At 31.5% G+C, this 25,000-nt stretch overlaps 1 protein-coding gene and 16 non-coding genes across 17 annotated transcripts; 3 read left to right on the top strand and 14 right to left on the bottom strand.

Moving 5' to 3' along the window:
- Nucleotides 1–162: 162 nt before the first annotated feature.
- LOC113383836 lies at nucleotides 163–300 on the top strand. Its single transcript, XR_003367797.1, has one exon. It is a non-coding gene; the product is annotated as a U4 spliceosomal RNA (small nuclear RNA).
- Nucleotides 301–900: 600 nt separating this feature from the next.
- Trnai-uau lies at nucleotides 901–989 on the bottom strand. The gene is given in 2 exon segments: nucleotides 901–936; nucleotides 952–989. It is a non-coding gene; the product is annotated as a tRNA-Ile (tRNA).
- A 91-nt stretch (nucleotides 990–1,080) lies between these two features.
- Trnai-uau lies at nucleotides 1,081–1,171 on the bottom strand. The gene is given in 2 exon segments: nucleotides 1,081–1,116; nucleotides 1,134–1,171. It is a non-coding gene; the product is annotated as a tRNA-Ile (tRNA).
- An 89-nt stretch (nucleotides 1,172–1,260) lies between these two features.
- On the bottom strand, nucleotides 1,261–1,350 carry Trnai-uau. The gene is given in 2 exon segments: nucleotides 1,261–1,295; nucleotides 1,313–1,350. It is a non-coding gene; the product is annotated as a tRNA-Ile (tRNA).
- Nucleotides 1,351–1,610: 260 nt separating this feature from the next.
- On the top strand, nucleotides 1,611–1,749 carry LOC113383835. Its single transcript, XR_003367796.1, has one exon. It is a non-coding gene; the product is annotated as a U4 spliceosomal RNA (small nuclear RNA).
- Nucleotides 1,750–2,839: 1,090 nt separating this feature from the next.
- Nucleotides 2,840–2,930, bottom strand: Trnai-uau. The gene is given in 2 exon segments: nucleotides 2,840–2,875; nucleotides 2,893–2,930. It is a non-coding gene; the product is annotated as a tRNA-Ile (tRNA).
- Nucleotides 2,931–3,020: 90 nt separating this feature from the next.
- Nucleotides 3,021–3,111, bottom strand: Trnai-uau. Its single transcript is given in 2 exon segments — nucleotides 3,021–3,056; nucleotides 3,074–3,111. It is a non-coding gene; the product is annotated as a tRNA-Ile (tRNA).
- Nucleotides 3,112–3,383: 272 nt separating this feature from the next.
- Nucleotides 3,384–3,539, bottom strand: Trnai-uau. Its single transcript has 2 exons — nucleotides 3,502–3,539; nucleotides 3,384–3,419 (listed from the first exon to the last, which is right to left on the bottom strand). It is a non-coding gene; the product is annotated as a tRNA-Ile (tRNA).
- A 91-nt stretch (nucleotides 3,540–3,630) lies between these two features.
- Nucleotides 3,631–3,846, bottom strand: Trnai-uau. Its single transcript has 2 exons — nucleotides 3,809–3,846; nucleotides 3,631–3,666 (listed from the first exon to the last, which is right to left on the bottom strand). It is a non-coding gene; the product is annotated as a tRNA-Ile (tRNA).
- Nucleotides 3,847–3,937: 91 nt separating this feature from the next.
- Nucleotides 3,938–4,027, bottom strand: Trnai-uau. The gene is given in 2 exon segments: nucleotides 3,938–3,972; nucleotides 3,990–4,027. It is a non-coding gene; the product is annotated as a tRNA-Ile (tRNA).
- Nucleotides 4,028–4,287: 260 nt separating this feature from the next.
- Trnar-ucu lies at nucleotides 4,288–4,378 on the bottom strand. The gene is given in 2 exon segments: nucleotides 4,288–4,323; nucleotides 4,341–4,378. It is a non-coding gene; the product is annotated as a tRNA-Arg (tRNA).
- Nucleotides 4,379–4,469: 91 nt separating this feature from the next.
- Nucleotides 4,470–4,560, bottom strand: Trnai-uau. Its single transcript is given in 2 exon segments — nucleotides 4,470–4,505; nucleotides 4,523–4,560. It is a non-coding gene; the product is annotated as a tRNA-Ile (tRNA).
- An 89-nt stretch (nucleotides 4,561–4,649) lies between these two features.
- Trnai-uau lies at nucleotides 4,650–4,740 on the bottom strand. The gene is given in 2 exon segments: nucleotides 4,650–4,685; nucleotides 4,703–4,740. It is a non-coding gene; the product is annotated as a tRNA-Ile (tRNA).
- A 91-nt stretch (nucleotides 4,741–4,831) lies between these two features.
- Nucleotides 4,832–4,922, bottom strand: Trnai-uau. Its single transcript is given in 2 exon segments — nucleotides 4,832–4,867; nucleotides 4,885–4,922. It is a non-coding gene; the product is annotated as a tRNA-Ile (tRNA).
- Nucleotides 4,923–5,253: 331 nt separating this feature from the next.
- Trnai-uau lies at nucleotides 5,254–5,415 on the bottom strand. The gene is made up of 2 exons: nucleotides 5,378–5,415; nucleotides 5,254–5,289 (listed from the first exon to the last, which is right to left on the bottom strand). It is a non-coding gene; the product is annotated as a tRNA-Ile (tRNA).
- A 90-nt stretch (nucleotides 5,416–5,505) lies between these two features.
- On the bottom strand, nucleotides 5,506–5,596 carry Trnai-uau. The gene is given in 2 exon segments: nucleotides 5,506–5,541; nucleotides 5,559–5,596. It is a non-coding gene; the product is annotated as a tRNA-Ile (tRNA).
- A 13,021-nt stretch (nucleotides 5,597–18,617) lies between these two features.
- LOC113382971 (synaptic vesicle glycoprotein 2B-like) lies at nucleotides 18,618–24,927 on the top strand. Its single transcript, XM_026621230.1, is given in 12 exon segments — nucleotides 18,618–18,708; nucleotides 21,985–22,041; nucleotides 22,105–22,176; nucleotides 22,179–22,265; nucleotides 22,833–22,995; nucleotides 23,068–23,189; nucleotides 23,268–23,506; nucleotides 23,569–23,774; nucleotides 23,846–24,093; nucleotides 24,200–24,359; nucleotides 24,446–24,573; nucleotides 24,642–24,927. Coding segments are annotated over 12 exon segments (1,566 nt in total). The 5' UTR covers nucleotides 18,618–18,680; the 3' UTR covers nucleotides 24,698–24,927.
- Nucleotides 24,928–25,000: the final 73 nt, after the last annotated feature.

A 25,000-nucleotide genomic window follows, 5' to 3' on the forward strand; every position in this document is an offset into this window, starting at 1 on the left:
TAAGTTACAGTACGATAAGTTCCAGCAAGATGCGATGCAATTGAATTGAGAATAAAACGGTCAAGCGCGCGGAAATTTATACCTGCACAATGAGAACAAAACTCGCGCTGCAAAAATACAGCTCGTATGAGGATATAAGAAACACGGTCCGCTCTGTTCGTTAGCTTTGCGCAGTGGCGATATCGTAACCAATGAGTTTATCCGAGGTGCGATTATTGCTAGTTGAAAACTTTACCAATACCCCGCCGAGACCACGTGAAATGCCGTGGGCTATGGCAATTTTGGAGGGTCCGAAAGGACCCCAATAATTCATGTATATATTAATATTAACACTTTGTATCCAAAATGCATATTGATTTTGCAGATGAAATTGAGAATAAAAACGTACAAGCGCGCAACAATTTTATACCTGCACAATGCTTACTTTACTTTATCCAATACAATTACATAAGTCTTACATCGAACTTTTATGTAAAATAACAATTTCCCACGTGAGGCTCAAACTCACAACCCCGGCATTGCTCGCGGAACTGTCCTATAAGTACCGTGCGCTAACCAATTGTGCCACTGGGGACTGAATACCAACTTGTTAATTAATTTGCTAAAGATATTTTATCCAATACAATTACATAAGTCTTACATCAAACTTTTGTGTAAAATAACAATCCCCAGGTGAGGCTCGAACTCACAACCCCGGCATTGCTTGCGGAACTGTCCTATAAGTACAAGTTAAGTCTTACATCAAACTTTTATGTAAAATAACAATTCCCCAGGTGAGGCTCGAACTCACAACCCCGGCATTGCTTGCGGAACTGTCCTATAAGTACAAGTTAAGTCTTACATCAAACTTTTACAATACAATTACATAAGTCTCACAACAAACTTTATGTAAAATAACAATTCCCCAGGTGAGGCTCGAACTCACAACCCCGGCATTGCTCGCGGAAGTCCTATAAGTACCGTGCGCTAACCAATTGCGCCACTGGGGACTGAATACGAAGTTGTTAATTAATTTTCTAAACAAATTTTATTCAATACAATTATATAAGTCTTACATCAAACTTTTATGTAAAATAACAATTCCCCAGGTGAGGCTCGAACTCACAACCCCGGCATTGCTCGCGGAACTGTCCTATAAGTACCGTGCGCTAACCAATTGCGCCACTGGGGACTGAATACCAACTTGTTAATTAATTTCTAAAGATACTTTATCCAATACAATACATAAGTCTTACATCAAACTTTTATGTAAAATAACAAATCCCCAGGTGAGGCTCGAACTCACAACCCGGCATTGCTCGCGGAACTGTCCTATAAGTACCGTGCGCTAACCAATTGCGCTACTGGGGATTGAATACCAACTTGTTAATTACCATGCGGGAAGTGAAAAATTGTAATTTCTCAAAATGTTTAATTTTTCAAAATTTTAAAGCTTTTGAAAATTCTAAGTTACAGTACGATAAGTTCCAGCAAGATGCGATGATGCAATTGAATTGAGAATAAAACGGTCAAGCGCGCGGAAATTTTATACCTGCACAATGAGAAACAAACTCGCGCTGCAAAATACAGCTCGTATGAGGATATAAGAAACACGGTCCGCTCTGTTCGTTAGCTTTGCGCAGTGGCGATATCGTAACCAATGAGGTTTATCCGAGGTGCGATTATTGCTAGTTGAAAACTTTACCAATACCCCGCCGAGACCACGTGAAATACCGTGGGCTATGGCAATTTTGGAGGGTCCGAAAGGACCCCAATAATAATCATGTATATATTAATATTAACACTTTGTGAACCAAAATGCATATTGATTTTGCAGATGAAATTGAGAATAAAACGTACAAGCGCGCAAAATTTTATACCTGCATAATGCTTACTTTACTTTATCCAATACAATTACATAAGTCTTACATCGAACTTTTATGTAAATAACAATTCCCCAGGTGAGGCTCAAACTCACAACCCCGGCATTGCTCGCGGAACTGTCCTATAAGTACCGTGCGCTAACCAATTGTGCCACTGGGGACTGAATACCAACTTGTTAATTAATTTGCTAAAGATATTTTATCCAATACAATTACATAAGTCTTACATCAAACTTTTGTGTAAAGTAACAATCAATTACATAAGTCTTACATCAAACTTTTATGTAAAATACAATTCCCAGGTGAGTAAGTTGATTTAACTGTCCTATAAGTACCGTGCGCTAACAATTGCGCCACTGCGGACTGAATACCAAGTTGTTAATTAATTTTCTAAAAAAAATATTCAATACACTTACATAAGTCTTATATCAAACTTTTATGTAAAATAACAATTCCCCAGGTGAGGCTCGAACTCACAACCCGGCATTGCTCGCGGAACTGTCCTATAAGTACCGTGCGCTAACCAATTGCGCCACACGGGGACTGAATACCAACTTGTTAATTAATTTCTAAAGATATTTTATCCAATACAATTACATAAGTCTTACATCAAACTTTTATGTAAAATAACAATTCCCAGGTGAGGCTCGAACTCACAACACCGGCATTGCTTGCGGAACTGTCCTATAAGTACCGTGCGCTAACCAATTGCGAATACCAAGTTGTTAATTAATTTCTAAAAAAAATTTATTCATTACACTTACATAAGTCTTACAACAAACTTTTATGCAAAAAACAATTCCCCAGGTGAGGCTCGAACCACAACCCGGCATTGCTCGCGGAACTGTCCTATAAATACCGTGCGCTAACCAATTGCGCCACTGGGGACTGAATACCAACTTGTTAATTAATTCTAAAGATATTTTATCCAATACAATTACATAAGTCTCACATCAAACTTTTATGTAAAATAACAATTCCCCAGGTGAGGCTCGAACTCACAACCCCGGCATTGCTCGCGGAACTGTCCTATAAGTACCGTGCGCTAACCAATTGCGCCACTGGGGACTGAATACCTTTTGTTAATTAATTTCCTAAAAAAATTTTATTCAATACATTACATAAGTCTAACATCAAACTTTTATGTGAAAATAACAATTCCCCAGGTGAGGCTCGAACTCACAACCACGGCATTGCTTGCGGAACTGTCCTATAAGTAACGTGCGCTAACCAATTGCGCCACTGGGGACTGAATACCAACTTGGTAATTAATTTTCTAAAGATATTTATTCAATACAATTACATAAGTCTTACATCGAACTTTTATGTAAAATAACAATTCCCCAGGTGAGGCTCAAACTCACAACCCCGGCATTGCTCGCGGAACTGTCCTATAAGTACCGTGCGCTAACCAATTGTGCCACTGGGGACTGAATACCAACTTGTTAATTAATTTGCTAAAGATATTTTATCCAATACAATTACATAAGTCTTACATCAAACTTTTGTGTAAAATAACAATTCCCCAGGTGAGGCTCGAACTCACAACCCCGGCATTGCTTGCGGAACTGTCCTATAAGTACAAGTTAAGTCTTACATCAAACTTTTATGTAAAATAACAATTCCCCAGGTGAGTATATATAAGCACCGTGCGCTAACCAATTGCGCCACTGGGGACTGAATACCAAGTTGTTAATTAATTTTCTAAAGATATTTTATCCAATACAATTACATAAGTCTTACATCAAACTTTTATGTAAAATAACAATTCCCCAGGTGAGGCTCGAACTCACAACCCCGGCATTGCTCGCGAAACTGTCCTATAAGTACAAGTTAAGTCTTACATCAAACTTTTATGTAAAATAACAATACAATTACATAAGTCTTACATCAAACTTTTATGTAAAATAACAATTCCCCAGGTGAGTAAGTTTGATTAACTGTCCTATAAGTACCGTGCGCTAACCAATTGCGCCACTGCGGACTGAATACCAAGTTGTTAATTAATTTTCTAAAAAAAAATTATTCAATACACTTACATAAGTCTTATATCAAACTTTTATGTAAAATAACAATTCCCCAGGTGAGGCTCGAACTCACAACCCGGCATTGCTCGCGGAACTGTCCTATAAGTACCGTGCGCTAACCAATTGCGCCACTGGGGACTGAATACCAACTTGTTAATTAATTTTCTAAAGATATTTTATCCAATACAATTACATAAGTCTTACATCAAACTTTTATGTAAAATAACAATTCCCCAGGTGAGGCTCGAACTCACAACCCCGGCATTGCTTGCGGAACTGTCCTATAAGTACCGTGCGCTAACCAATTGCGAATACCAAGTTGTTAATTAATTTTCTAAAAAAAATTTATTCAATACACTTACATAAGTCTTACAACAAACTTTTATGCAAAATAACAATTCCCCAGGTGAGGCTCGAACCCACAACCCCGGCATTGCTCGCGGAACTGTCCTAGAAATACCGTGCGCTAACCAATTGCGCCACTGGGGACTGAATCCCAACTTGTTAATTAATTTTCTAAAGATATTTTATCCAATACAATTACATAAGTCTCACATCAAACTTTTATGTAAAATAACAATTCCCCAGGTGAGGCTCGAACTCACAACCCCGGCATTGCTCGCGGAACTGTCCTATAAGTACCGTGCGCTAACCAATTGCGCCACTGGGGACTGAATACCTTTGTTAATTAATTTTCTAAAAAGATTTTATTCAATACACTTACATAAGTCTAACATCAAACTTTTATGTGAAATAACAATTCCCCAGGTGAGGCTCGAACTCACAACCACGGCATTGCTTGCGGAACTGTCCTATAAGTAACGTGCGCTAACCAATTGCGCCACTGGGGACTGAATACCAACTTGTTAATTAATTTTCTAAAGATATTTTATTCAATACACTTACATAAGTCTTACATCGAACTTTTATGTAAAATAACAATTCCCCAGGTGAGGCTCGAACTCACAACCCCGGCATTGCTCGCGGAACTGTCCTATAAGTACCGTGCGCTAACCAATTGTGCCACTGGGGACTGAATACCAACTTGTTAATTAATTTGCTAAAGATTATTTTATCCAATACAATTACATAAGTACATCAAACTTTGTGTAAAATAACAATTCCCCAGGTGAGGCTCGAACTCAAACCCCGCATTGCTTGCGGACTGTCCTATAAGTACAAGTTAAGTCTTACATCAAACTTTTATGTAAAATAACAATTCCCCAGGTGAGTATATATAAGCACCGTGCGCTAACCAATTGCGCCACTGGGGACTGAATACCAAGTTGTTAATTAATTTTCTAAAATATTTTATCCAATACAATTACATAAATCTTACATCGAACTTTTATGTAAAATAACAATTCCCCAGGTGAGGCTCGAACTCACAAACCCGGCATTGCTCGCGGAACTGTCCTATAAGTACAAGTTAAGTCTTACATCAAATTTTTATGTAAAATAACAATTCCCCAGGTGAGTATATACGAGTATAAGTACCGTGCGCTAACCAATTGCGCCACTGGGGACTGAATACCAAGTTGTTAATTAATTTTAAAAAAAAATTCATTCAATACACTTACATAAGTCTTATATCAAACTTTTATGTAAAATAACAATTCCCCAGGTGAGGCTCGAACTCACAACCCCGGCATTGTTCGCGGAACTGTCCTATAAGTACCGTGCGCTAACCAATTGCGCCACTGCGGACTGAATACCAACTTGTTAATTAATTTTCTAAAGATATTTTATCCAATACAATTACATAAGTCTTACATCAAACTTTTATATAAAATAACAATTCCCCAGGTGAGGCTCGAACTCACAACCCCGGCGTTGCTCGCGGAACTGTCCTATAAGTACCGCGCGCTAACAATTGCGCCACTGGGGACTGAATACCAAGTTGTTAATTAATTTTCTAAAAAAAATTATTCAATACACTTACATAAGTCTTACATCAAAGTTTTATGTAAAATAACAATTCCCCAGGTGAGTTATATAAGTACCGTGCGCTAACCAATTGCGCCACTGGGGACTGAATACCAAGTTGTTAATAATTTTCTAAAGATATTTATCCAATACAAGTACATAAGTCTCACATCAAACTTTATGTAAAATAACAATTTCCAGGTGAGGCTCGAACTCAAAACCAGCATGCTCGCGGAACGTCCTATAAGCACCGTGCGCTAACCAATTGCGCACTGGGACTGAATACCAACTTGTTAATTAATTTTCTAAAGATATTTTATCCAATACATTACATAAGTCTTACATCAAACTTTATGTAAAATAACAATCCCCAGGTGAGTATATATAAGTACCGTGCGCTAACCAATGCGCCACTGGGGACTGAATACCAACTTGTTAATTAATTTCTAAAGATATTTTAATAAATTATGTAAAATTACGCTCAATAAAATTACGTAAGTATTAGGTACTAGAACTCACAATACAATTACATAACGGTTACATCAAATTTTATGTAAAAAACAATTCCCCGGGTGAGGCTGAAACTCACAACCCCGGCATTGCTCGCGGAACTGTCCTATAAGTACCGTCGCTAACTAATTGCGCACTGGGGACTGAACACCAAGTGATAATTAATTTTCTAAAGAAATTTTATTCAATACAATTACATAAGTCTTACATCAAACTTTTATGTAAAATAACAATTCGCCATGTGAGGCTCGAACTCACAAACCACGGCATTGCTCGCGGAAACTGTCCTATAAGCACGTGCGCTACCATTGCGCCATTGGGAACCGAAAACCAAGTTGTAAATTAATTTTCTCAAGAGAAATTCATTCAATTACAATTACATAACTGTTACATCAAAATTTTATGTAAAATAACAATTCCCAGGAGAGGCTCAAACTCACAACCTCGGCATTGCTCGCGGATATGTCTATAAGTACCGTGCGCTAACTAATTGCGCCACTGGGGACTCAAAACCAAGTTGTGAATTAATTTTTTAAATTTCATTCAATACAATTACATAAGTGTTACATCAAAAATTTATGTAAAACAACAATTCCCCAGGTGAGGCACGAACTCACAACCCCGGCATTGCTCGCGGAACTGTCCTATAAGTACCGTGTGCCTAACCAATTGCGCCACTTGTGACTGAAACCAAGTTCTAAATTAATCTTTCCAGAAATTTATATAATTGCTTAATAAAATTACGTAAGTATTAGGTACTAGAACTCACAATACAATTACATAAGAGTTACATCAAATTTTTATGTTAAAACAACAATTCCAGGTGAGGCTCGAGCTCACAACCCGGCATTGCTCGCTAACCAATTGCGGCACTGGGGACTGAAGACCAAGTTGGTAAATTGAACTTCTCCAGAAATTTTATACAATACAATTATATAAGGTCACATCAAAATTGCCAAAACAACAATTTTCCAGGTGAGGCGTCGAACACACAATCCCGGCATTGCTCGCGGAATGTCCTATAAGTACCGTCCGCAACCAATTGCGCCACTGGGGACTGAAGACCAAGTTGTAAATTAATCTTGTCAAAAAAAAAATTTATAATTGCTTATAAAATTACGTATGTATTAGGTACTAAGACTCACAATACAATTACATAAGAGTTGCATCAAAATGTCAGCTATACTTTCAATTCAGAATATATTCAATGTACAGTGAATTCGATTTCTTTGATGCTTCTCTTGCCTGTGTGTTGACTACTCCAGTACAATAGCAGCGGAATCTCGTTCCTTTTTGCCTAGTTTTTCTCTGATCACTTGGTAAGATGTTTTTAATTTTCGTGGGAATAAACAAAATGTATTTGCAATTATTATGAATCAATTTCCAAAATTCAAAATGAATAACTATAATAGCTTTTCCATATAACTTGTGTTGGAAACAATAATTATGCAATTGTTTTTTTACATTAACCACAATGTTTTACGCTAAAAATGAATTAGTACTTCAGGTATATAAATATATCACTTAATAATTAACGCATTATACTTATCAATACTCAGTTTATTTCGTCAGGATATTTATATTTCCAATGATGTTTATCCATCGATAGCAGAATTAACAAGGGCTTATATCTAAACATTTACATACTAATCAAGAATTCCCGCGCTAAAAAAGGAGGGAACAAGACGACCGTAAAGTTGATCTATGTTACGCACATTTCAAAATGCCGCTAACACTCGATTAGGGTTGATTAGTTTTTCAAGATCGGCTGAGCCGTTTCTTTAATATTTGTAGATAAGAATTGCTCTTCTTCAGCATTTTAAGATAACACATACATTTAAAAAAACGATCAAAAGTATAATTTAGGAATTGTGTTTGTTAGTTTTTAACGTAAGATGTTTTTGGCGTTTTTAATAAAAACTTAATTAGGCGACAGAGTTCATGATCTACATGAACATCTTAGATATTATAGGCTAACGAAAATTGTAAAAATTCATTGAATTCTAGAATAATGGACTGCTCTTTATTACATCCAAGCGCCTATTGGCGCACTATAGATAATCTAAATTGTACGTATATTATAAATATTATATGTTTAAAAGATATCAATTAAAATTAGAAATTTATTAGTGTTTAGTGAAAGCAAAAACATTGCTTTGCAAATGAAAAGTCGAATATTGTATCTAAATCCGAAATCTTATTATTGATTAAGACGTTTATTTCACATATTGCAAAACTTCATGTAATTTTCTTAACTGCTAAAAGTTTTTATACCACTTTAAAATTCAAAAACTTTTTATATCAGTTTGTATATCTATATTTGTATATAATTATACATACACAGCTATACTAGCATATTATTGGTGTAGCAGTATATGTGCTGTCACTGTTTTTATTTTGTCCATAAAATTTAAGCTTCGAAAATCCAGATAATAAAATAGTTATCCTAGATTTAGAAAGGAATAGAAAAGTGATTTGAATCTTTTTTCCACATTATTGGAACGCATTTATTTTCCGCTCTGTTTTATTAAAGTCGGATACTATATAATATATAATATATAATATATATATATATATATAGATATATATATATATATATATCAATAGATAAGTCCTGGATTTTTTCAATATATTGATTGTTTCTTTTCCGAACAGTAAATCCAATAATAAAAAAACAATTTGTTTTTTGTAGATGTTTAATAACGACGTTCGGAACTAGGTACGTTCCATCATCGGGTTTATTCTGTCAAATACAATGTTTTTAAAAATATTGATTAACATTAATTAATGATGGTCAATACAGATTAATTAGAAAAAAAAATTATAAAGGAATGGATTATGTACCGGGGTAAAGAGTAATAAGAATTAACTAAAAAAGGTGGTTTTATATAAAATTGAGAAGCAAAAATTATTTACCTGTAATAATTTATATATCCATATCACTAATATTTTTTGTTAAAAACACTCGATTTTATATATAAATTGGGATATATAAACATACATATATATATATATATATATATATAATATATATATTTGTATTTAAGAATCTGTGCTTGTTACTTTCGTAATTATCTGACTGAAATCTGAAATATACGAAGTCTCATGAGATTAATTAAAATGGAATTACCAAATGGTACAAATAAATCAGTTGTCACAATAAATAAATATAATATATATATATATATATATATATTATATATATGTTATGTATGTATATGCTTTACGGGCTGGGCCGCTTAATATATTTATATTATTAAATGCTGATTATTTTCACTGCTAAATAATTTGCGCAAATAATATTTCGTAAACAATTCTAACAAACAGTTTTCTATTCAGTGCAAATCTGTGCAGATAATATTTATTATTCATACTTTAATAATTTTTAGCATGTTTACGCTGAAGATAAATATGATATATTTTTACGAACAATCTAAAGCTTTCAATGACAGAATAAAACTGTAAGTATTATTTGATAGTTTATTATTGTAATGATCTCCGAACGGCAAAACTCAAACTAGGTGCACGTTGCATAAAATAACCGATTTGTGTAAATAACAAGTGGTGTATGGCATTGTGCCTTAAGGCGAACTGAATTATTTTCGATATACAAAAAAATCAATAGCAATTATTTTGTTAAAACAAGCAGAAAGTTCTTTGAATCATTCAAATCGGACGCTTAGTTCTCCCAAAAACTGCCATTTTTTACACATTTAGCTCTCTATCTTCGAAATGGCCGGACTTGCCTTTGCCAAAAACTAATTACCTATTTTTCCAATCATCACAAATTGAACGTTTTTAGATAATTCAAATCGGATACTCCGTTCTCTCAAAAACTCGATTTGTATTTTCTGCACTCTTTACTCCGTACCTCCGTAACGGCTGGACCTGCCTTTGCCAAAAACTAATCAGCACATCTCCCTATCAATAGAAATCGAATGTTTTTTGAACCATTCAAATTGGTTGTTCCATGCGCCCGAAAACATGGACGAAAAAATGCGGCATGAAAAACACACACACACGTCCATTTTTTCTGAGGTTTCATTTTCATTTTCGAGTTTCGGCCCATTACTATAACTACCCTACGGAAATAATAAATATTCAACTTAATGAATAAAAATTCAGATTTACCTACTTAGATAAAATTTTCAACTGAATATTTCACAAATAAATTTGAAATTCGAAATAAAAATAAAAGTTTTCACTTTCACTAAAAACAAATTAGAGCGATTCAAAAGTAATATCTTCAATATAGACTTATAATATTTGTAATTATATTAAGTATAGTGCACAAACACTTGCTTAAATATCCTAAAAGCGCTGCCAATTGATTTATTGATTTTTTATAATTAAACCACTTTTTGTAAGATTATAAGATGTTCGTTTGAACCAGTGATTTCCAAAGTGTAGCGCTGCAAGAAACCAGTGGGCGGTGATGAGCAGAGGTGCATTTTGAGGGCAGCTTTTGGGGTCAGTGGAGTTCAGAATATTTATAAATTAAATGCAATATGTAAATTACGATTTAGAACTGTAAAAGATTTCTCAAATTTGTTAATTTTGAAAACAAACGAGAGCAAAAAATCGATATTTCTTCAATTAGAAGAGTTTTTGAAATAAAATGGAAAAGTAGCCACAAATAGTGATACAACCATTACGGGTATTGATTTATGGATCCAGCGATGGTAAAAATCTTCAAGGGTTTTCTTGCATATTAAAAAAGGAAGAGCAGAATGCATTCATAATCACATTGTGACATATTCATCGCCAACATCTTGTTTCCCAACATATGTTTGACGTCTACATATTTCTAAATTTATCAAGAACAAAAAAAAAATGGTATGATCATGCACACCATTTTGGATTTAATAAACTTTAAAATTGATGATATATCAAAAATGTATATACAGACAACCCTCGGTTAGCACGGCACTCTGGGTGCACGGTTTCCATACTACGCGGAGCTAAAAATACGACATCCCTCCGACTACACGGACTTCCTATTACACGATTTTTGTTCAACAGCGCATAAATTCCTTGCGCAACCTATGAGTGATTATAGGAACTTGATACCAAAAGGGTGTTAATGTAAGGTTTGTTATCGACTTTTATCTTTTAGACATGCCTGATTGTATAGTAGCTGTATATAGAACACGTTTGAACGCACTACGAATTAGCCTGAATTGTATGTTATATACTAATTATATGTTAAATACGAGTTTTTTATAGCACGGTCTCCATACTGCACGGTACACACTCCGCTTTAACCGAGGGTTGACTGTATATCTTCAAACACTGAATTACTATTTTTGGCACTTTTTGCCCTTTTAAATCGGTGCGGCCGTTTTCGAGAAAACGTCGACAAAATGACTTACGAACAAAAACGCATGTTTTTTTCAATTTTAGTTTCAAAATATAAAGAACAACTTAAAACGTCGAGAAAACGAAGATAAACTTTTATTTGAACAAATGAATCTTTGCCAAAAATTAATCAGCGCACTTTCCAAATGGTGATGGTTTTTTTAAAATTTCAAAATCGAACCACTATTTTCTGCGAAAACGTTGACTTTTCTTCCAATTCCAAGGAACTGGTAATTTTCATCTCGCAAAACTAATATTTTTTTAGTTTTTCTGCTAATTACGATGACAATTGTTCCAAAAAAACAGATTAACGCCAGTGCTTATCGAGTTATATACGATGGCTTTTCAATTATTGAAATCAATTTAGCTGATTTTGAAAAAGAGTAGACGAAAGGCCAAATATAATAATATATATTTTCCAAATTCCAGAATTAATTAAAACGCGTGAGAGCATAAAATAAGCAAATTTGATTTTTAGATTAAACATGAACTTCTTCTTCGAGAATTTGAGTAAGGTGTAAGTAAAGCTTTAAATATTTAGTGATTTTAAACAATTGTTAAAAAACACTATAATTACCACATATTTTTTAATATTTTAAATTCTTTTTTTAGCTGCAAATTACATAGGAATAGATATACTAGTCTCACCTAATTTTAAATTGATTTAGTCTTTTCTGAGAAAAGATTGACCAAAAATAAATCTTGTAAATGTTTATTTTAAAGAAAGTGCTAAATTGATCATATGGAATAGAACATATGCTCAAAAAGTACTAAGTATTTATTTGTGGGTATAATTCAAACCTACATAGTTATTTTTAACTTCCCGTTGGGTAAGTTATACTTAAATAGCAAAAAAATCGAAAATGAAAATTTTTTATATATCTTTGAGTTTCAGAGGTTTCTGAACGTTTTGGCATACCTTAGAAAAAATGTATGTATGTGTGTATGTGTATGTGTGTGTGTGCGGATACAAATTTTCGTCGACGATTTCGGGAACACGGTTCAACCGATTTCAATTATTTAAAAAACATTCAATTGCAGTTGATGAGGAAATGTGCTGATTAGTTTTTGGCATAGGCAGGTCTAGCCATTTCGAAGATACGGGGCAAAAAATATAGTTTAGTTTTAAGTATAGTTTCTCAAAAATCTAATTTTTTTAAAGTAAAATATTTTCGAAAATGTTATAAGACAATTTTAATTTATTTTTTTAATTAAGTTACAGCAATTTGTCTTAAGACACGATGTCATCGGTACCACTGGTTTAATTTAATGTATACGTATAAACGCATTACTTAAACAGGTACAACAGAAAATGAGTGTTTAATTTTTAATAGATTACTTACAACTGTTTCCAATTTTCTTGTTTCTTCATTCTACATCAATTTATATAAGGCACTCGATCTGGATTCGATCCGAGTACCCCTGTGTCTAAGAGACAACCACTCAACCACTTGGCCAAGGCTCGCCGAGACGATAACACTATAATTAATTTTGTTCTATAATTTATATTTTACATATTTGTGTTAAAAAATTCTGATCGTAACGATAATATGCAAACAAAAATTCATTAATTTTGATTATCATTGTGGGGATGTTTTAAGATTAAATATATATTAAAATATAATGTAAATTATTCTACTCTGTTATTTTAAAAATAATTTCAAGGGGTAAGAAATCTCAGCAATTAATTTTAGATAAATTTCTTACATATTTAAAATATCAAATTCGCCTTCTTGAACAGATTTACCAAAATTATAACCTTTACAATTTTATAAATATTTAATGAAATTTTATACATAATCCCTTCACTTATTTTAAATAATTTTAAAATGACAGTGAGTGTATTCTTTTCTATGTAAAATTTTTCATTTTTATAATGTTGGCTATTGGGTTTTATATTTGAAAGATCACTGATGGCAAATCATCTCGAATATAAGCGACGTGTTTAAATATGTTAAAGCTACTATTACCCACTATAATATATTCTTTTATTTATTAATAATAAAAAAATAAATTTATGTATTTAAAGTTAAAAATGTATGATTTCATGTGTTTAAATATTTTTGTATAAATATAATATAATTGATTAATATTTGGATGTTAGATATAATATTTGATATAATCCGAGGGCTTATAACATTCTTAAATGCAAAATTTAAATATTGCTAAAAAATATAATTCTAGTTATTAGTTTAATTATTTTAGTGTATATTAGTTAGCATAACTGTATTTGAATAATAGGAATCAAATATCATTGTAAATTATCATAAAAATTACAATTAAAATTCTCTGATTGTGTTGTCGCTAATATAATATTTAAACTTATTAAGCATATAAACATAGAAAATTAAATATTGCTAAAAATATAATTACAGTTATTATTAGTTTAATTATTAAAGTGAATATTAGTCAGCCTATTATGTATTTGGGTAATCATCATAGTATATCATAGCTGTGATAATTATAAAAATTCTCGATAATAAATTATGAAGATCAATTAATTTTTATTATATTTTTATCATTTGTTTATTGATATTTTATTATTACATAAAAAAATATTAAAGGAAAAAAGTTAGAATTCACAAAGTTATGAGCAGTCAAAGTTGGGGCTCAAAAAAAGAGGGTGTCCTGGCGTGCATGATTCCAACCCTCCTGGTGATCCGAAACATAAAAAATAGATGGATTCTTAATTATTATAGATGCCGCTATCGTATGAACCTTGGATAAGTTAAAAAAAATTTTTTTGTTTGAATGGCGGCAGTTTGAAAAAAAATGTTTTTTTCATGTTTTTTTTAACAATTCCGAATTTTTTTAAAATACTTAATGAGAAGTTATAGTTTTGGGAAAGGTTCATGCGATAAAGCAATGTATGGAGAAGATCCTCTCCAAATTTGAAGTAAATCTGTTCATTAGAACTCGAGATATCCTTACTGCCAGCTCGAAAAAAGTAGTTCCGAGAAAAACGCGTTCAAAGTTTTGAGACTCGATCGGACCCGAACCTAAGCCACGTCACTAAAACGGATATAACTCAGGAAATAATTGTAATTTTGAAAAATCCTTTTAATGACATATTTTTGAATAACTAAACTTTGAAAACATGAAAAAAAATTTTTTCGATTTTTTCAAAATTCTACAGTAGAATACCCCCTTAAGATGTAAAAACTTAAATAGAAAATATAAGACTCCCATAAGTTACAATCAATAAGTTACCCCTTACAGTTACAAATGTTAGTAACGTTTCAATATATATTTTATTCTGATTTGAATTTACGACCTTAAACTTGCCAACACTGGAATATGAAGACCCTAAATATTATTACGCAATCCGAACAAATTTGGGAATTATACGTCGCAATTAATTCAGTGCAACAGGTTAAGGGACACAAACGCGTGCACTTCTTGCAGTCGGTAATGGAGTAATTTTACCAATATTAGGAATTAAATACTAAATTAATTTAGCAATCTTCAAATAAATCTATTATTTTGTTTGTGTAAGTCATAGTGATGAGAAAAACCTGTGATATTTTTTATTAGTATATTTGAAGAGTTTACGCGAAACGTTATTAATATTATACTCAAATTGTTATATGATTTGTCAGTGCATCCTACGATTTCAAGGAAAGATAGGAAGTTCATTGAGTAATTGGGAAAAATTAAAGGTAAGCAGAAATACCCTCAGTTATATTATATTAGATTGTGGTGGTCATTAATCAGTGACTTTCAGTCTGATTCAAACCACTCCTCATTTTGTTATTCCTTGAAATTGTTACTTTTATAATTAATTTATTGTAACATTGGCCAAAGTAAAGTAGTTCTTACAGCAATCGAAAACCATATTTATTTTATGATAGGCAGAGAACATTCGATAAATCGGATTCGTTCCGTACTTTGCCAGTTGAGTATCGACATTTTCCTTGCTTTTATTAAACATATTCAATTATTAATTTTCATCTTCCTTGTGCTATAAATAACTAACTATTTAATGAACGCATTTTATTAACTGCACGTAAGGTAAGTTATTGTTATCGCAAAAAAATCAAAAATGAAAATTTTTATATATATTTTTAGAGGTTTCTGAACATTTTGGAATACCTTAGAAAAATGGATGTGTGTGTGGGCGCGTGCGGATACAAATTTTCGTCAACGATTTCGGGAACACGGTTCAACCGATTTTAATTATCCAGAAAACATTCGATTGCTGTTAATAAGGAGACGTGCTGATTAGTTTTTTGCATAAGCAGGTCCAGCCGTTTCGAAGATACGGGGCAAAAAGTGCCCGAAACGGTAAATCAGTTTTCAAGAGAACGGAGCATCTGATTTCAATAATTCAAAAAAACATTTTACTTGTATTGACGAGATGAAGAACGGATTAAATTTTCATGGCAGGTCTACCGGTTTCTGAGATCTAGTTAAAAAAGTGAAAAAAGCCATTTGGCAGTCAAAAATGATCATGAGACATATGCACATCAAATTATCAGATATTTTATAGAGATTTTAACATTAAGTATAAATTTTGTTTACATTCTTATGGGTTTCGTACCAAAGTTTATCCGTTAGACGCCGACGCGGTGCTTACGCGCTTCGACATTTTGTTTCTATGCAGTCAAAGCTTTAAAAAAAGTTAAAAATTTCCAAAATATTTTAAAATAATTTTTTTTTTCAAAATTCTTATTTTTTTTTTCCAAAAAAAGTAAATTTTTGTCAAATTTATAGTTTCTCAAAAATCAATTTTTTTTTCATAGTAATTTTTTTTAAAAAATGTTAATCTTAAAAAAAAAAATTTTTGCTACGGAAAGTTCCAGCAATTTGCCTTAAGGCACGATGCCATGCGACCCACTAGTTTTATTCTAATATTTTATATTATTGATATTGTTTAGCTCCCATGCACATAATTATGAAATATATTATATTGCAGGGGCAATCAATCCTGCATAGCATTTTTGTTTCTCGGATTTATTCACTATTTCTAATATCTTTCAGGTTTAGCATATTAATTGAGTTTATTTTTCATTGTTTGTTCTACTTTTTCGTATATTATTTATTATTATATTGTATTTATATAATCAACATTTATGTCCGAGCAATTCATAGCAAATTCGAATAATTGTCGGCAATCTTTCTTTTCTTTGTATTCCACTAACTAATAAAATTTGGTTTTGTAACTTATGGATATAATTTATTTTAATGATATAATCGATTTCAACATATTTCGTTAGGGCTATATGATTACTATTTTTTAATTTAACTTATCAAATCATTTATTTACTCCAGAACAATTTGCGAATGTAATCAATAATGTAACTAATTAACGATTTTGTTTCATGTGCACAAAAATAAACATTTTTCATTTATAATAAACTAAATATATGTAAATCGAATTCATCGTCTCATCCCAGACAAATAGATCAAATCAATAAAATTCTATTTTATTTTATAATATACAATAGATACAATTTTTTTATTTTACTTGCCTGTGCATACAAATCCCTCCACAATTTACCCCTGAGTTAAGTTAATGAGAATTCTAATTTGTTATTGTGTGCGTTCTAATTTGTTATTGCGTAACAATTACTTGGGTGGTATTCTGGCTCGTACAGCAGCATCACTCCTACGCAAACACGGTTGTAACGAGTGAATCATGCTTGCATACGGACTTTTTGTTACAATTTTAACATATTTTGTATGAAGGACATAATGTTATTATTTCTTTGTTTAAAAAGAATGATTAGAATAAAATCAGTGTTGAAATATCAATACTGTAAATGTAAAATCTGTTTGCAAAGAATTTTATATGTTCTCTTCCTCATCCTTGCATTAAATTCTTTTTTTATAATTCAGAAATATACATAAATATTCATATTTTAACTAATATATCTCAATCATTCAGATTCGAATGAATATTAACATAATTGAAGACATTTAATTTTCATTTAAATTTAAGGTTCAAGCATTACCGGTGTTGTTATGTTTGTTAATTTTGTCAAAAATTTCATACATTCAAATAATAGTATATCTAGCAATTTATAAAATGATCAGTTTTCTTTAAATCTAGATAAAATAAGAAATAATCTGCAAATAACCAAAGTTCTTACCACTTCACGGACGTGAAGGCTATAGCATTAATTTTCATTGACGAACTTAAATGACATAAATGTTATAGCATTCAAATTTTAAAATCAATTATTTGATTTTATAAATTTTTACTTTTTTGTAAATATTATACCTTTCAAGGTAATGACTCTTCAGGTATTGTCGTATTATCTTATCTTTTGCCAGAGTCACTAATAAACTTGAGCAAGCAAATTGTTTAAAATAGAAGCAAAATACTTAACGTAGATGCTATAGCATTCAACATATATATTGATTAAATTGTAGTTATTATACGACCCTTATAAAAAGTTTAAAAATTTCGAATATTCCAATCAATTTAAAAAAGCGGCTCTCAATTTTTGTGCGTTGAATAAGTTGAAAATAAGTTGAAAATATTTTCAATTTTTCAGAAAAAATGCATATATTTATTAATTACCGAAAATAAAAAAATCAAACCTTATCTTTAAATTTACATAAAAATAAATTAATTGAACTACTTCTATAGTTTTACTTATAATTTTCAAAATGAAAATTATAATATACAGAGTTTTAATTTGTGACACATAATGCAGAAACTATATTTCTTCAAGTGAAAAATGTTATTAAAAATAATTATTTAAATATATTGTTTTTTTTTTCACTTTCCAAATTTTTTTGCCCTGGACACTAGCCCCGACTACCGCTATTTTAAATCTACCTCTGAGTATATATTTTTAATGCAATGTTTTGAATTAAATTGAACTAAGGTTTTTATGATTCATTTCTTGCAGGTCGATAGTCGATTAGTATAGAATTGAAGAGGAATGTATTAAATAAAAAGTTCATCGAGCGACAGGTCGTCAAAATTGCAACGGTGGCGGACAAAGCATCACGCCCGGTTCGCGGCCAAGCGGCCGGACTCGAACTAATGCCTTCCAGGCACGAATTTGGCACTGGTGAGAAATGATATGTTTTTATTAATTTTGATGATTAGTCATCAGTCGTGATATTAAATATTACATGTTAATTATTAATATATTATACCATATCAATAAAAAAATAGATTGCCTATAGCCGAGTCAATAAAGGCGTTAAACTAACGTGACCATATTCTTTAAAGTCAAAACCGGACCGGGAACTTTAAGTTTTGCTAACCCGGTAAGCAAACTCGTTTTATGTATCATTATCAAATATTTGATAGATTTTTGTAATTTTATTATCAAGTAATTGAAAATATTCAATTTAAACCTGTACATTTTCAAAATCCGGGACAGAACATCTACATCTGGGACAAATATTGCTTTCAGAAACCATGGGACACATGGTGAAAATGCAGGACTGTCCCGGCTAAACAGAAATATATGGTCACCTTAGTTAAACAGGCACAATTAGAAAAACTTTAAATTCATTTAACATTAAAAATTAGAAACACTTCGGAGAGGGAAAATAATATTTTATTATTGAACTCTTCTCGTACATCTGAGGATCTAGTAGACTCACTTTTAGCGACTATTTTTCACAAGGCCACTCGTAAGTGATCCGAGCATTTTTCAGGTCTTCAAAATTTATTAACATTTAAAAATGAATGCTCTCGTATTATAGATAGTTCAAATTTTGATTGTTTTTGTTTTTGTTTTTTTTTTAATCGAGGCAATAGTCTGCCCAGTGCGGGCGTTCAAACACCGCTGTAGTCTGCTGGACCTCGCGTGTATGCCTCAGTTCTTGGCTGAGGTGTGTACGAGAAGGGTTAAAAACTTGTTTGTATGTTATTTACATCAGGAAATACGTTTTTAAAAGTACTATTTAATTGTAATGTATTACGTGTATTATTTTCAAATTTAATTTTTATATCATAAATATTTCTGTCAAGATATATATATGAGATATGTTTTTTTCCAAAATTAATGGGTTTCATAAGCGCTATTTCAAAAAAAAAATCGTATTTTGGCTAGAATTAACTTTAATATGAAGTGTTAGAAATGTAGGTATTTCATTTTTTTTTAAATTATTATTTCTTTATGTGTCTTGCATAATTTTTAGTTATTGTGGAAAGAAGGTGGTTTTTGTAAAAAATCGTTTTTTTTAACTTCCCGTAGGGTAAGTTATTGTAATGGGCCGAAAATCGGAATTGAAAATTTTTACTTTTCTCGACGTTTTGAAGGTTTCTGAACGTTTTGGCATACCTCAGAAAAAATGGATGTGTGTGTGTGTGTGTGTGTGTGTGAGTGTGTGTGTATGTATGGATACAAATTTCCAGTCACGTTTTAGGGCGCACGGATCAACCGATCTGAATGGTTCAAAAAACATTCGATTCCTATTGATAGGGAATAGAGCTGATTAGTTTTTGGCAAAGGCAGGTCCAGCCGTTTCGGAGATACGGAGCAAAGAGTGCAGAAAATAGAAATCGAATTTTGAGAGAACGGAGTATCGATTTGAATGATCTAAAAAACATTCATTAGTAATGATTGGGAGAAGAAGTTTTATTAGTTTTTGGCAAAGGCAGGCCCAGCCATTTCAAAGATACGGAGCTAAGTATGTAAAAAATGGCAGTTTTTGAGAGAACTAAGCGTCCGATTTAAATGATTCAAAGAACTTTCTGCTTGTCTTAACAAAATAATTGATTTTGGAAAAAAAAATTTGTTCCAATTTTTTTTTTTTTTTTTTTTTTTAGTTTTTGTATATCGAAAATATTCAGATTTTATTTTATTATTTTATATTAGACAATGATACAATATTTATAATAATCTTTTGAAACATTCAGTATTCAACGGGAAGTTCCAGCAATTTGCCTTAAAGCACGATGCCATAATTGCCTCAAGACAGAATTCCACTTACAGCTAGTTTTATTTTTAAATCGTTCACCTTTAGTTAACCCATTTATTTCAGAAAAATGTGTCCTAAAGCAACTAAACTACTAGAATATATCAAATTAATTATATCAAATTTAATTCGATTAATTTATTGTGATTAACAGACGGAATTAGATTTTCTATTTTGGTGGAAATGAGACTTAGGAAATTCTTTGGTCTAAAAAAACGCAAGAAATGTTTGTGATTCAAATTATTTTATGACTGAATTATTAACTATTTTTATAAATTCTTAACTCTAAAATTAATGCACTACCTTTTTCTTTTAAAGAAATCTGCCCAAAACTTATTTCTTTGTACAAATAACATACATGTTGTTTAGACAATAAAAAATATTTTTTTCTGAAATCGTTCTGATTTTAAATAACAATGACAAATAAAAATTTAAAAAAAATAACTTAAAAAAAATTAAGTCTGGGGGCTTGCTGCGAAAAACCTTCATTGAATAGGCTACTAACCTTGTTTTTTTTTAGTTCATCAGTTTTGGTTATTTGCCTTTTAAATTCGTTTATATATGCAACAATTATATAATTTACCTCTGAAATAATTTTTTGAAACATTACTGTATTACTACTTTATTAGCTTAACTTCAAACTTAATATGCCCTGCGCAGTGGCTCTCAAATTTGGGGTTCACATCACACGCAATATGCCCAGCGCAGTGATTCTCAAACGTGGGGTTCACATCAAACGGAAGCAAATCAAAATTGAATTTCTTTTGTATTTGGTTATTGCAATGTGATAGTGCAATGTGAGGTGTCGGCTACTCAACAAGTCAGAAAAATTATTAAAAAAAATTATATGCATAATTAATTTAAACACTTTCAAAATGAGGATTTTTAACAATTTTACTTACGATGTTCTAATATCATTTTATAGTGATTTCTTTCTGAACTTACCGTATAATTTTCTTAAGGATAGTATTCTAGCCTATAAGTTTAAAAAATCAATTCTGTTTCCCTAGACATTTTTTATATCTAACTACACATTCAAGATAGTGTACAAGAGGATTTTTCAAAATTGTCCTTTCCGACACCCACCATTACTCAAATTCCACTTGATCGATTTAATTTATATATTTTTTTTTAGTATAAACCACCATCAAATTCCGATTTTAACTATTTTTGGAAAAAATAAGAATATCAAGAAAGTTGTAAAAAGATTTTTTTCAGACAGATGCCATTTTAAGAAAATATTTCCTTAATTTGTGCGTAGTTCATACAGTTATCCAGTAAATTAAAAATTAATAAATTAAATATTTCTTTTAGTTAATAGTTTAATTTTGATACTAAAAGTGTCGCATACTATTTATAATTTATGAATTTGAATTCTAGTTCTAATTATTATTAATCTTATTACGCAATAGGGTTGAATTTCCTAGATGCACAAGGTTCCGACTTCGAATATGCTTTGTCAGCAACTGGTACGTAAGAATTAATAATATTCAAATATATTTTCCGTATTTTAACTGTAGGCATTTTTTAAGGTTTTGGCAAATTTCACTACCTTCTATTGACAGTATGTGGCCTGATATACATGAATACTGCTGTCGGCATAACAATATTGTTTTTGTTTTGCCTTCGGCGACGTGCGATTTCCAGATGACTTCTGCAGACAAAGGGTGGTTAACAGCAGCCCCAATGCTAGGTAAATATATCATTTATTTGATATGGTATTAGTTATGAATTTTGAAAGCATTTCTGGTATTTTAGGTAAATTAAAACAAAAAAGTATATTAATCTCTCTTTAGAATCCTTAATATAAGAAAATAAAAATTATTTTTCAATATATGTAATGGCTACAACATGATTGTGGATTGATACATAAGTTTGGGTATTCATCTGTACATATTCTAGATCAATTTAGATCGCATTTGTATAGATATATAATGCAATATCTTCTTTTTATGCTATAAAAAAGAATGGTTTTGCCCATTCTTTCAGTAAAAATTCAGTATCATATCAAATATATAAGTAAATTACATGGACATGTAAGTTCATCTCAGGCGGTAGGTGCCATGTATGAAAACATCAAATCGGATTAATTCGATTTAAACAAATTTTTTTGAACTGTTTGGCACCAAAGTTACAGAATGTATGAGTATGCATACAGTTTTGCCTTAAGGCAAAATGCCACATACGTTTAGCTCATTTATATCAAATTACTTTTTCCTTGGAGAATAGGAATAATTCCATTGAGATATATTATTTTCAGGAATGGTGATCGGATCATACTTCTGGGGTTGCTTAGCTGACACTAGGGGGCGAAAGACTGTTCTTATAGCTTCTTTAACATTGGATGGCATATGTGGGTTGGCATCATCTATATCACAATATTTCTATTTATTTATGTTCTTCAGGTTTTTGAATGGATTTGGGTACGTAGTATATTCCATATATCATGTTATTAGTGTTATTACAATAATAATTTTTTTATTTGAATTGTTTAGTATAACTGGAGCAATGGGTATTTGCTTCCCCTATTTGGGAGAATTTCAACCAACAAAGTATAGGGAAAAGATATTATGTTGGATGGAGTTATTTTGGACTTTCGGTATAATCGTATTGCCAGGTTTGTAGAACAATTACCTAATTATTTTTTTATATAAATATTCGATTTATTATTATTATTATATATTTTTATTTCTAGCTATTGCTTGGGGAGTAATTCCATTACATTTTCGATTTGAAACTCCCCATTTTCTATTCGCTAGTTGGAATTTATTTGTTGCTTTATGTGCTTTGCCAAGCTTATTGATAGCATTATGGTTAGTCATGTTTCCTGAAAGCCCTAAATTCCTACTGGAATGTGGTGAAACTGAAAGTGCATTGGCGGTCTTAAGAAGAATGTTCGTCGAAAATACTGGAAATAAAGCTGAAGATTATCCAGTTAGTATTTAATTATATATACAAGAACAATTTCAAAGTTTTAATGCATTTTGTATTAACAGGTAACAAGCTTGAGAGAGAAGGTTCGTTATTTGAGTACATCTACTGAGAAACCTTGTAGAAGTGTAAGAAGTTTAAGTGTTTTTAAACCACAAGAACTTAAGTTGTTGTTGATTGAAATTTGGGAGCAAACTAAAGCACTGTGCAGGCCACCATACTTGAGAAATACTGCTCTTACCTGCGCCATACAATTTGGTCTCACGTCCAGGTAAACTTATCAGCTTCTTAGATACAAATTTATACTATAATTCTGATAATATAAAATATGTATAATTTCAGTTACTATACTTTGATCATTTGGTTTCCCGAACTTTTTTATCGCTTTGAAGAATTTGAACATGCTCACCCAGGTGAGATTGCATCAGTCTGTGATGTCTCCTCCATTGTCGTCGGGGATGAAGATTTGTGTGGAGATCCGGTCCAGGATTCAGTTTTCATTCATACTATAATAATTGGAGCAGCTTGTATACCTACTAGTTTTTGGCTACCTTTGTGTGTGCATAAACTAGGAGCTAAATTTTTCTTAGGTAATATTAATTTGTTCATTTTGCGAAATTTTTTTCTATGCTAAAAAAATCCGGTAATGTAAATGAAGCACTCAACTAAAACTAAACAATGTTTGTATATATTTAGTATTTAGCTTGGTTGTAGCCGCAGCAGTGACGTTGGGTCTATACTTCGTTCAGACTGCTCTCCAAAATTTAATATTGTCCTGTATATTCGAGGCTCTGACATCACTAGGAATCAGCACAGTATACTGTGTTATGGTTGATTTGTTTCCTACAAATCTGAGGTAATAAAGTTTTAATATAACATTGAAATGTTCCAAATCATTACATACTAATTTAGCAAATAAAATTTCTTCATTTTAACTTTCAGAGTCATGGCAGCTGCATTATCTTTGACTTTTGGTAGAGGTGGCGCTTTGCTGGGAAACCTTTTATTTGGATTCTTAATAGACCTTAATTGTATAGTTCCCATAGTAGTCTTTGCTGCTATGCTTTTTGGTGAGTTTTACATTATTGTTCTTGATATTCATTTTGTATGCTAATTTATGCTATGATTTTAATTTCAGTGAGTGGATTATTGTGCTTCTTGTTGCCAAGTACTGGAGCAGAAGCTTTGGAGTGAACAGTGATTGAAAAATTCTATTTATTTATTTTACTATATAAAGCGATTGACACATGATATAATAACTAACTTTCTACAAGTTAAATATGGTGGACTATAAAAGTCACAATAAGAAGTATTACGCATATTTTTATTGGTGATTAGAAATTTTACATATTTTATATGTGTAATATTTCAAACACAATTGTCCACTACATCTGATGCGCATTTGTTATATTTATTTTGAATTGTTCGACGTTATTAAATTTTAAACTAATTATAAAGTGTTGTTATATGCATAATCATTTCTAAGAAATGCATGAA

The sequence above is a fragment of the Ctenocephalides felis genome, unplaced genomic scaffold (genome assembly GCF_003426905.1).
Source record: "Ctenocephalides felis isolate EL2017-DRISC unplaced genomic scaffold, ASM342690v1 CF-g0.4_SCAFFOLD_03570, whole genome shotgun sequence".
Lineage (NCBI taxonomy): Eukaryota > Metazoa > Arthropoda > Insecta > Siphonaptera > Pulicidae > Ctenocephalides > Ctenocephalides felis.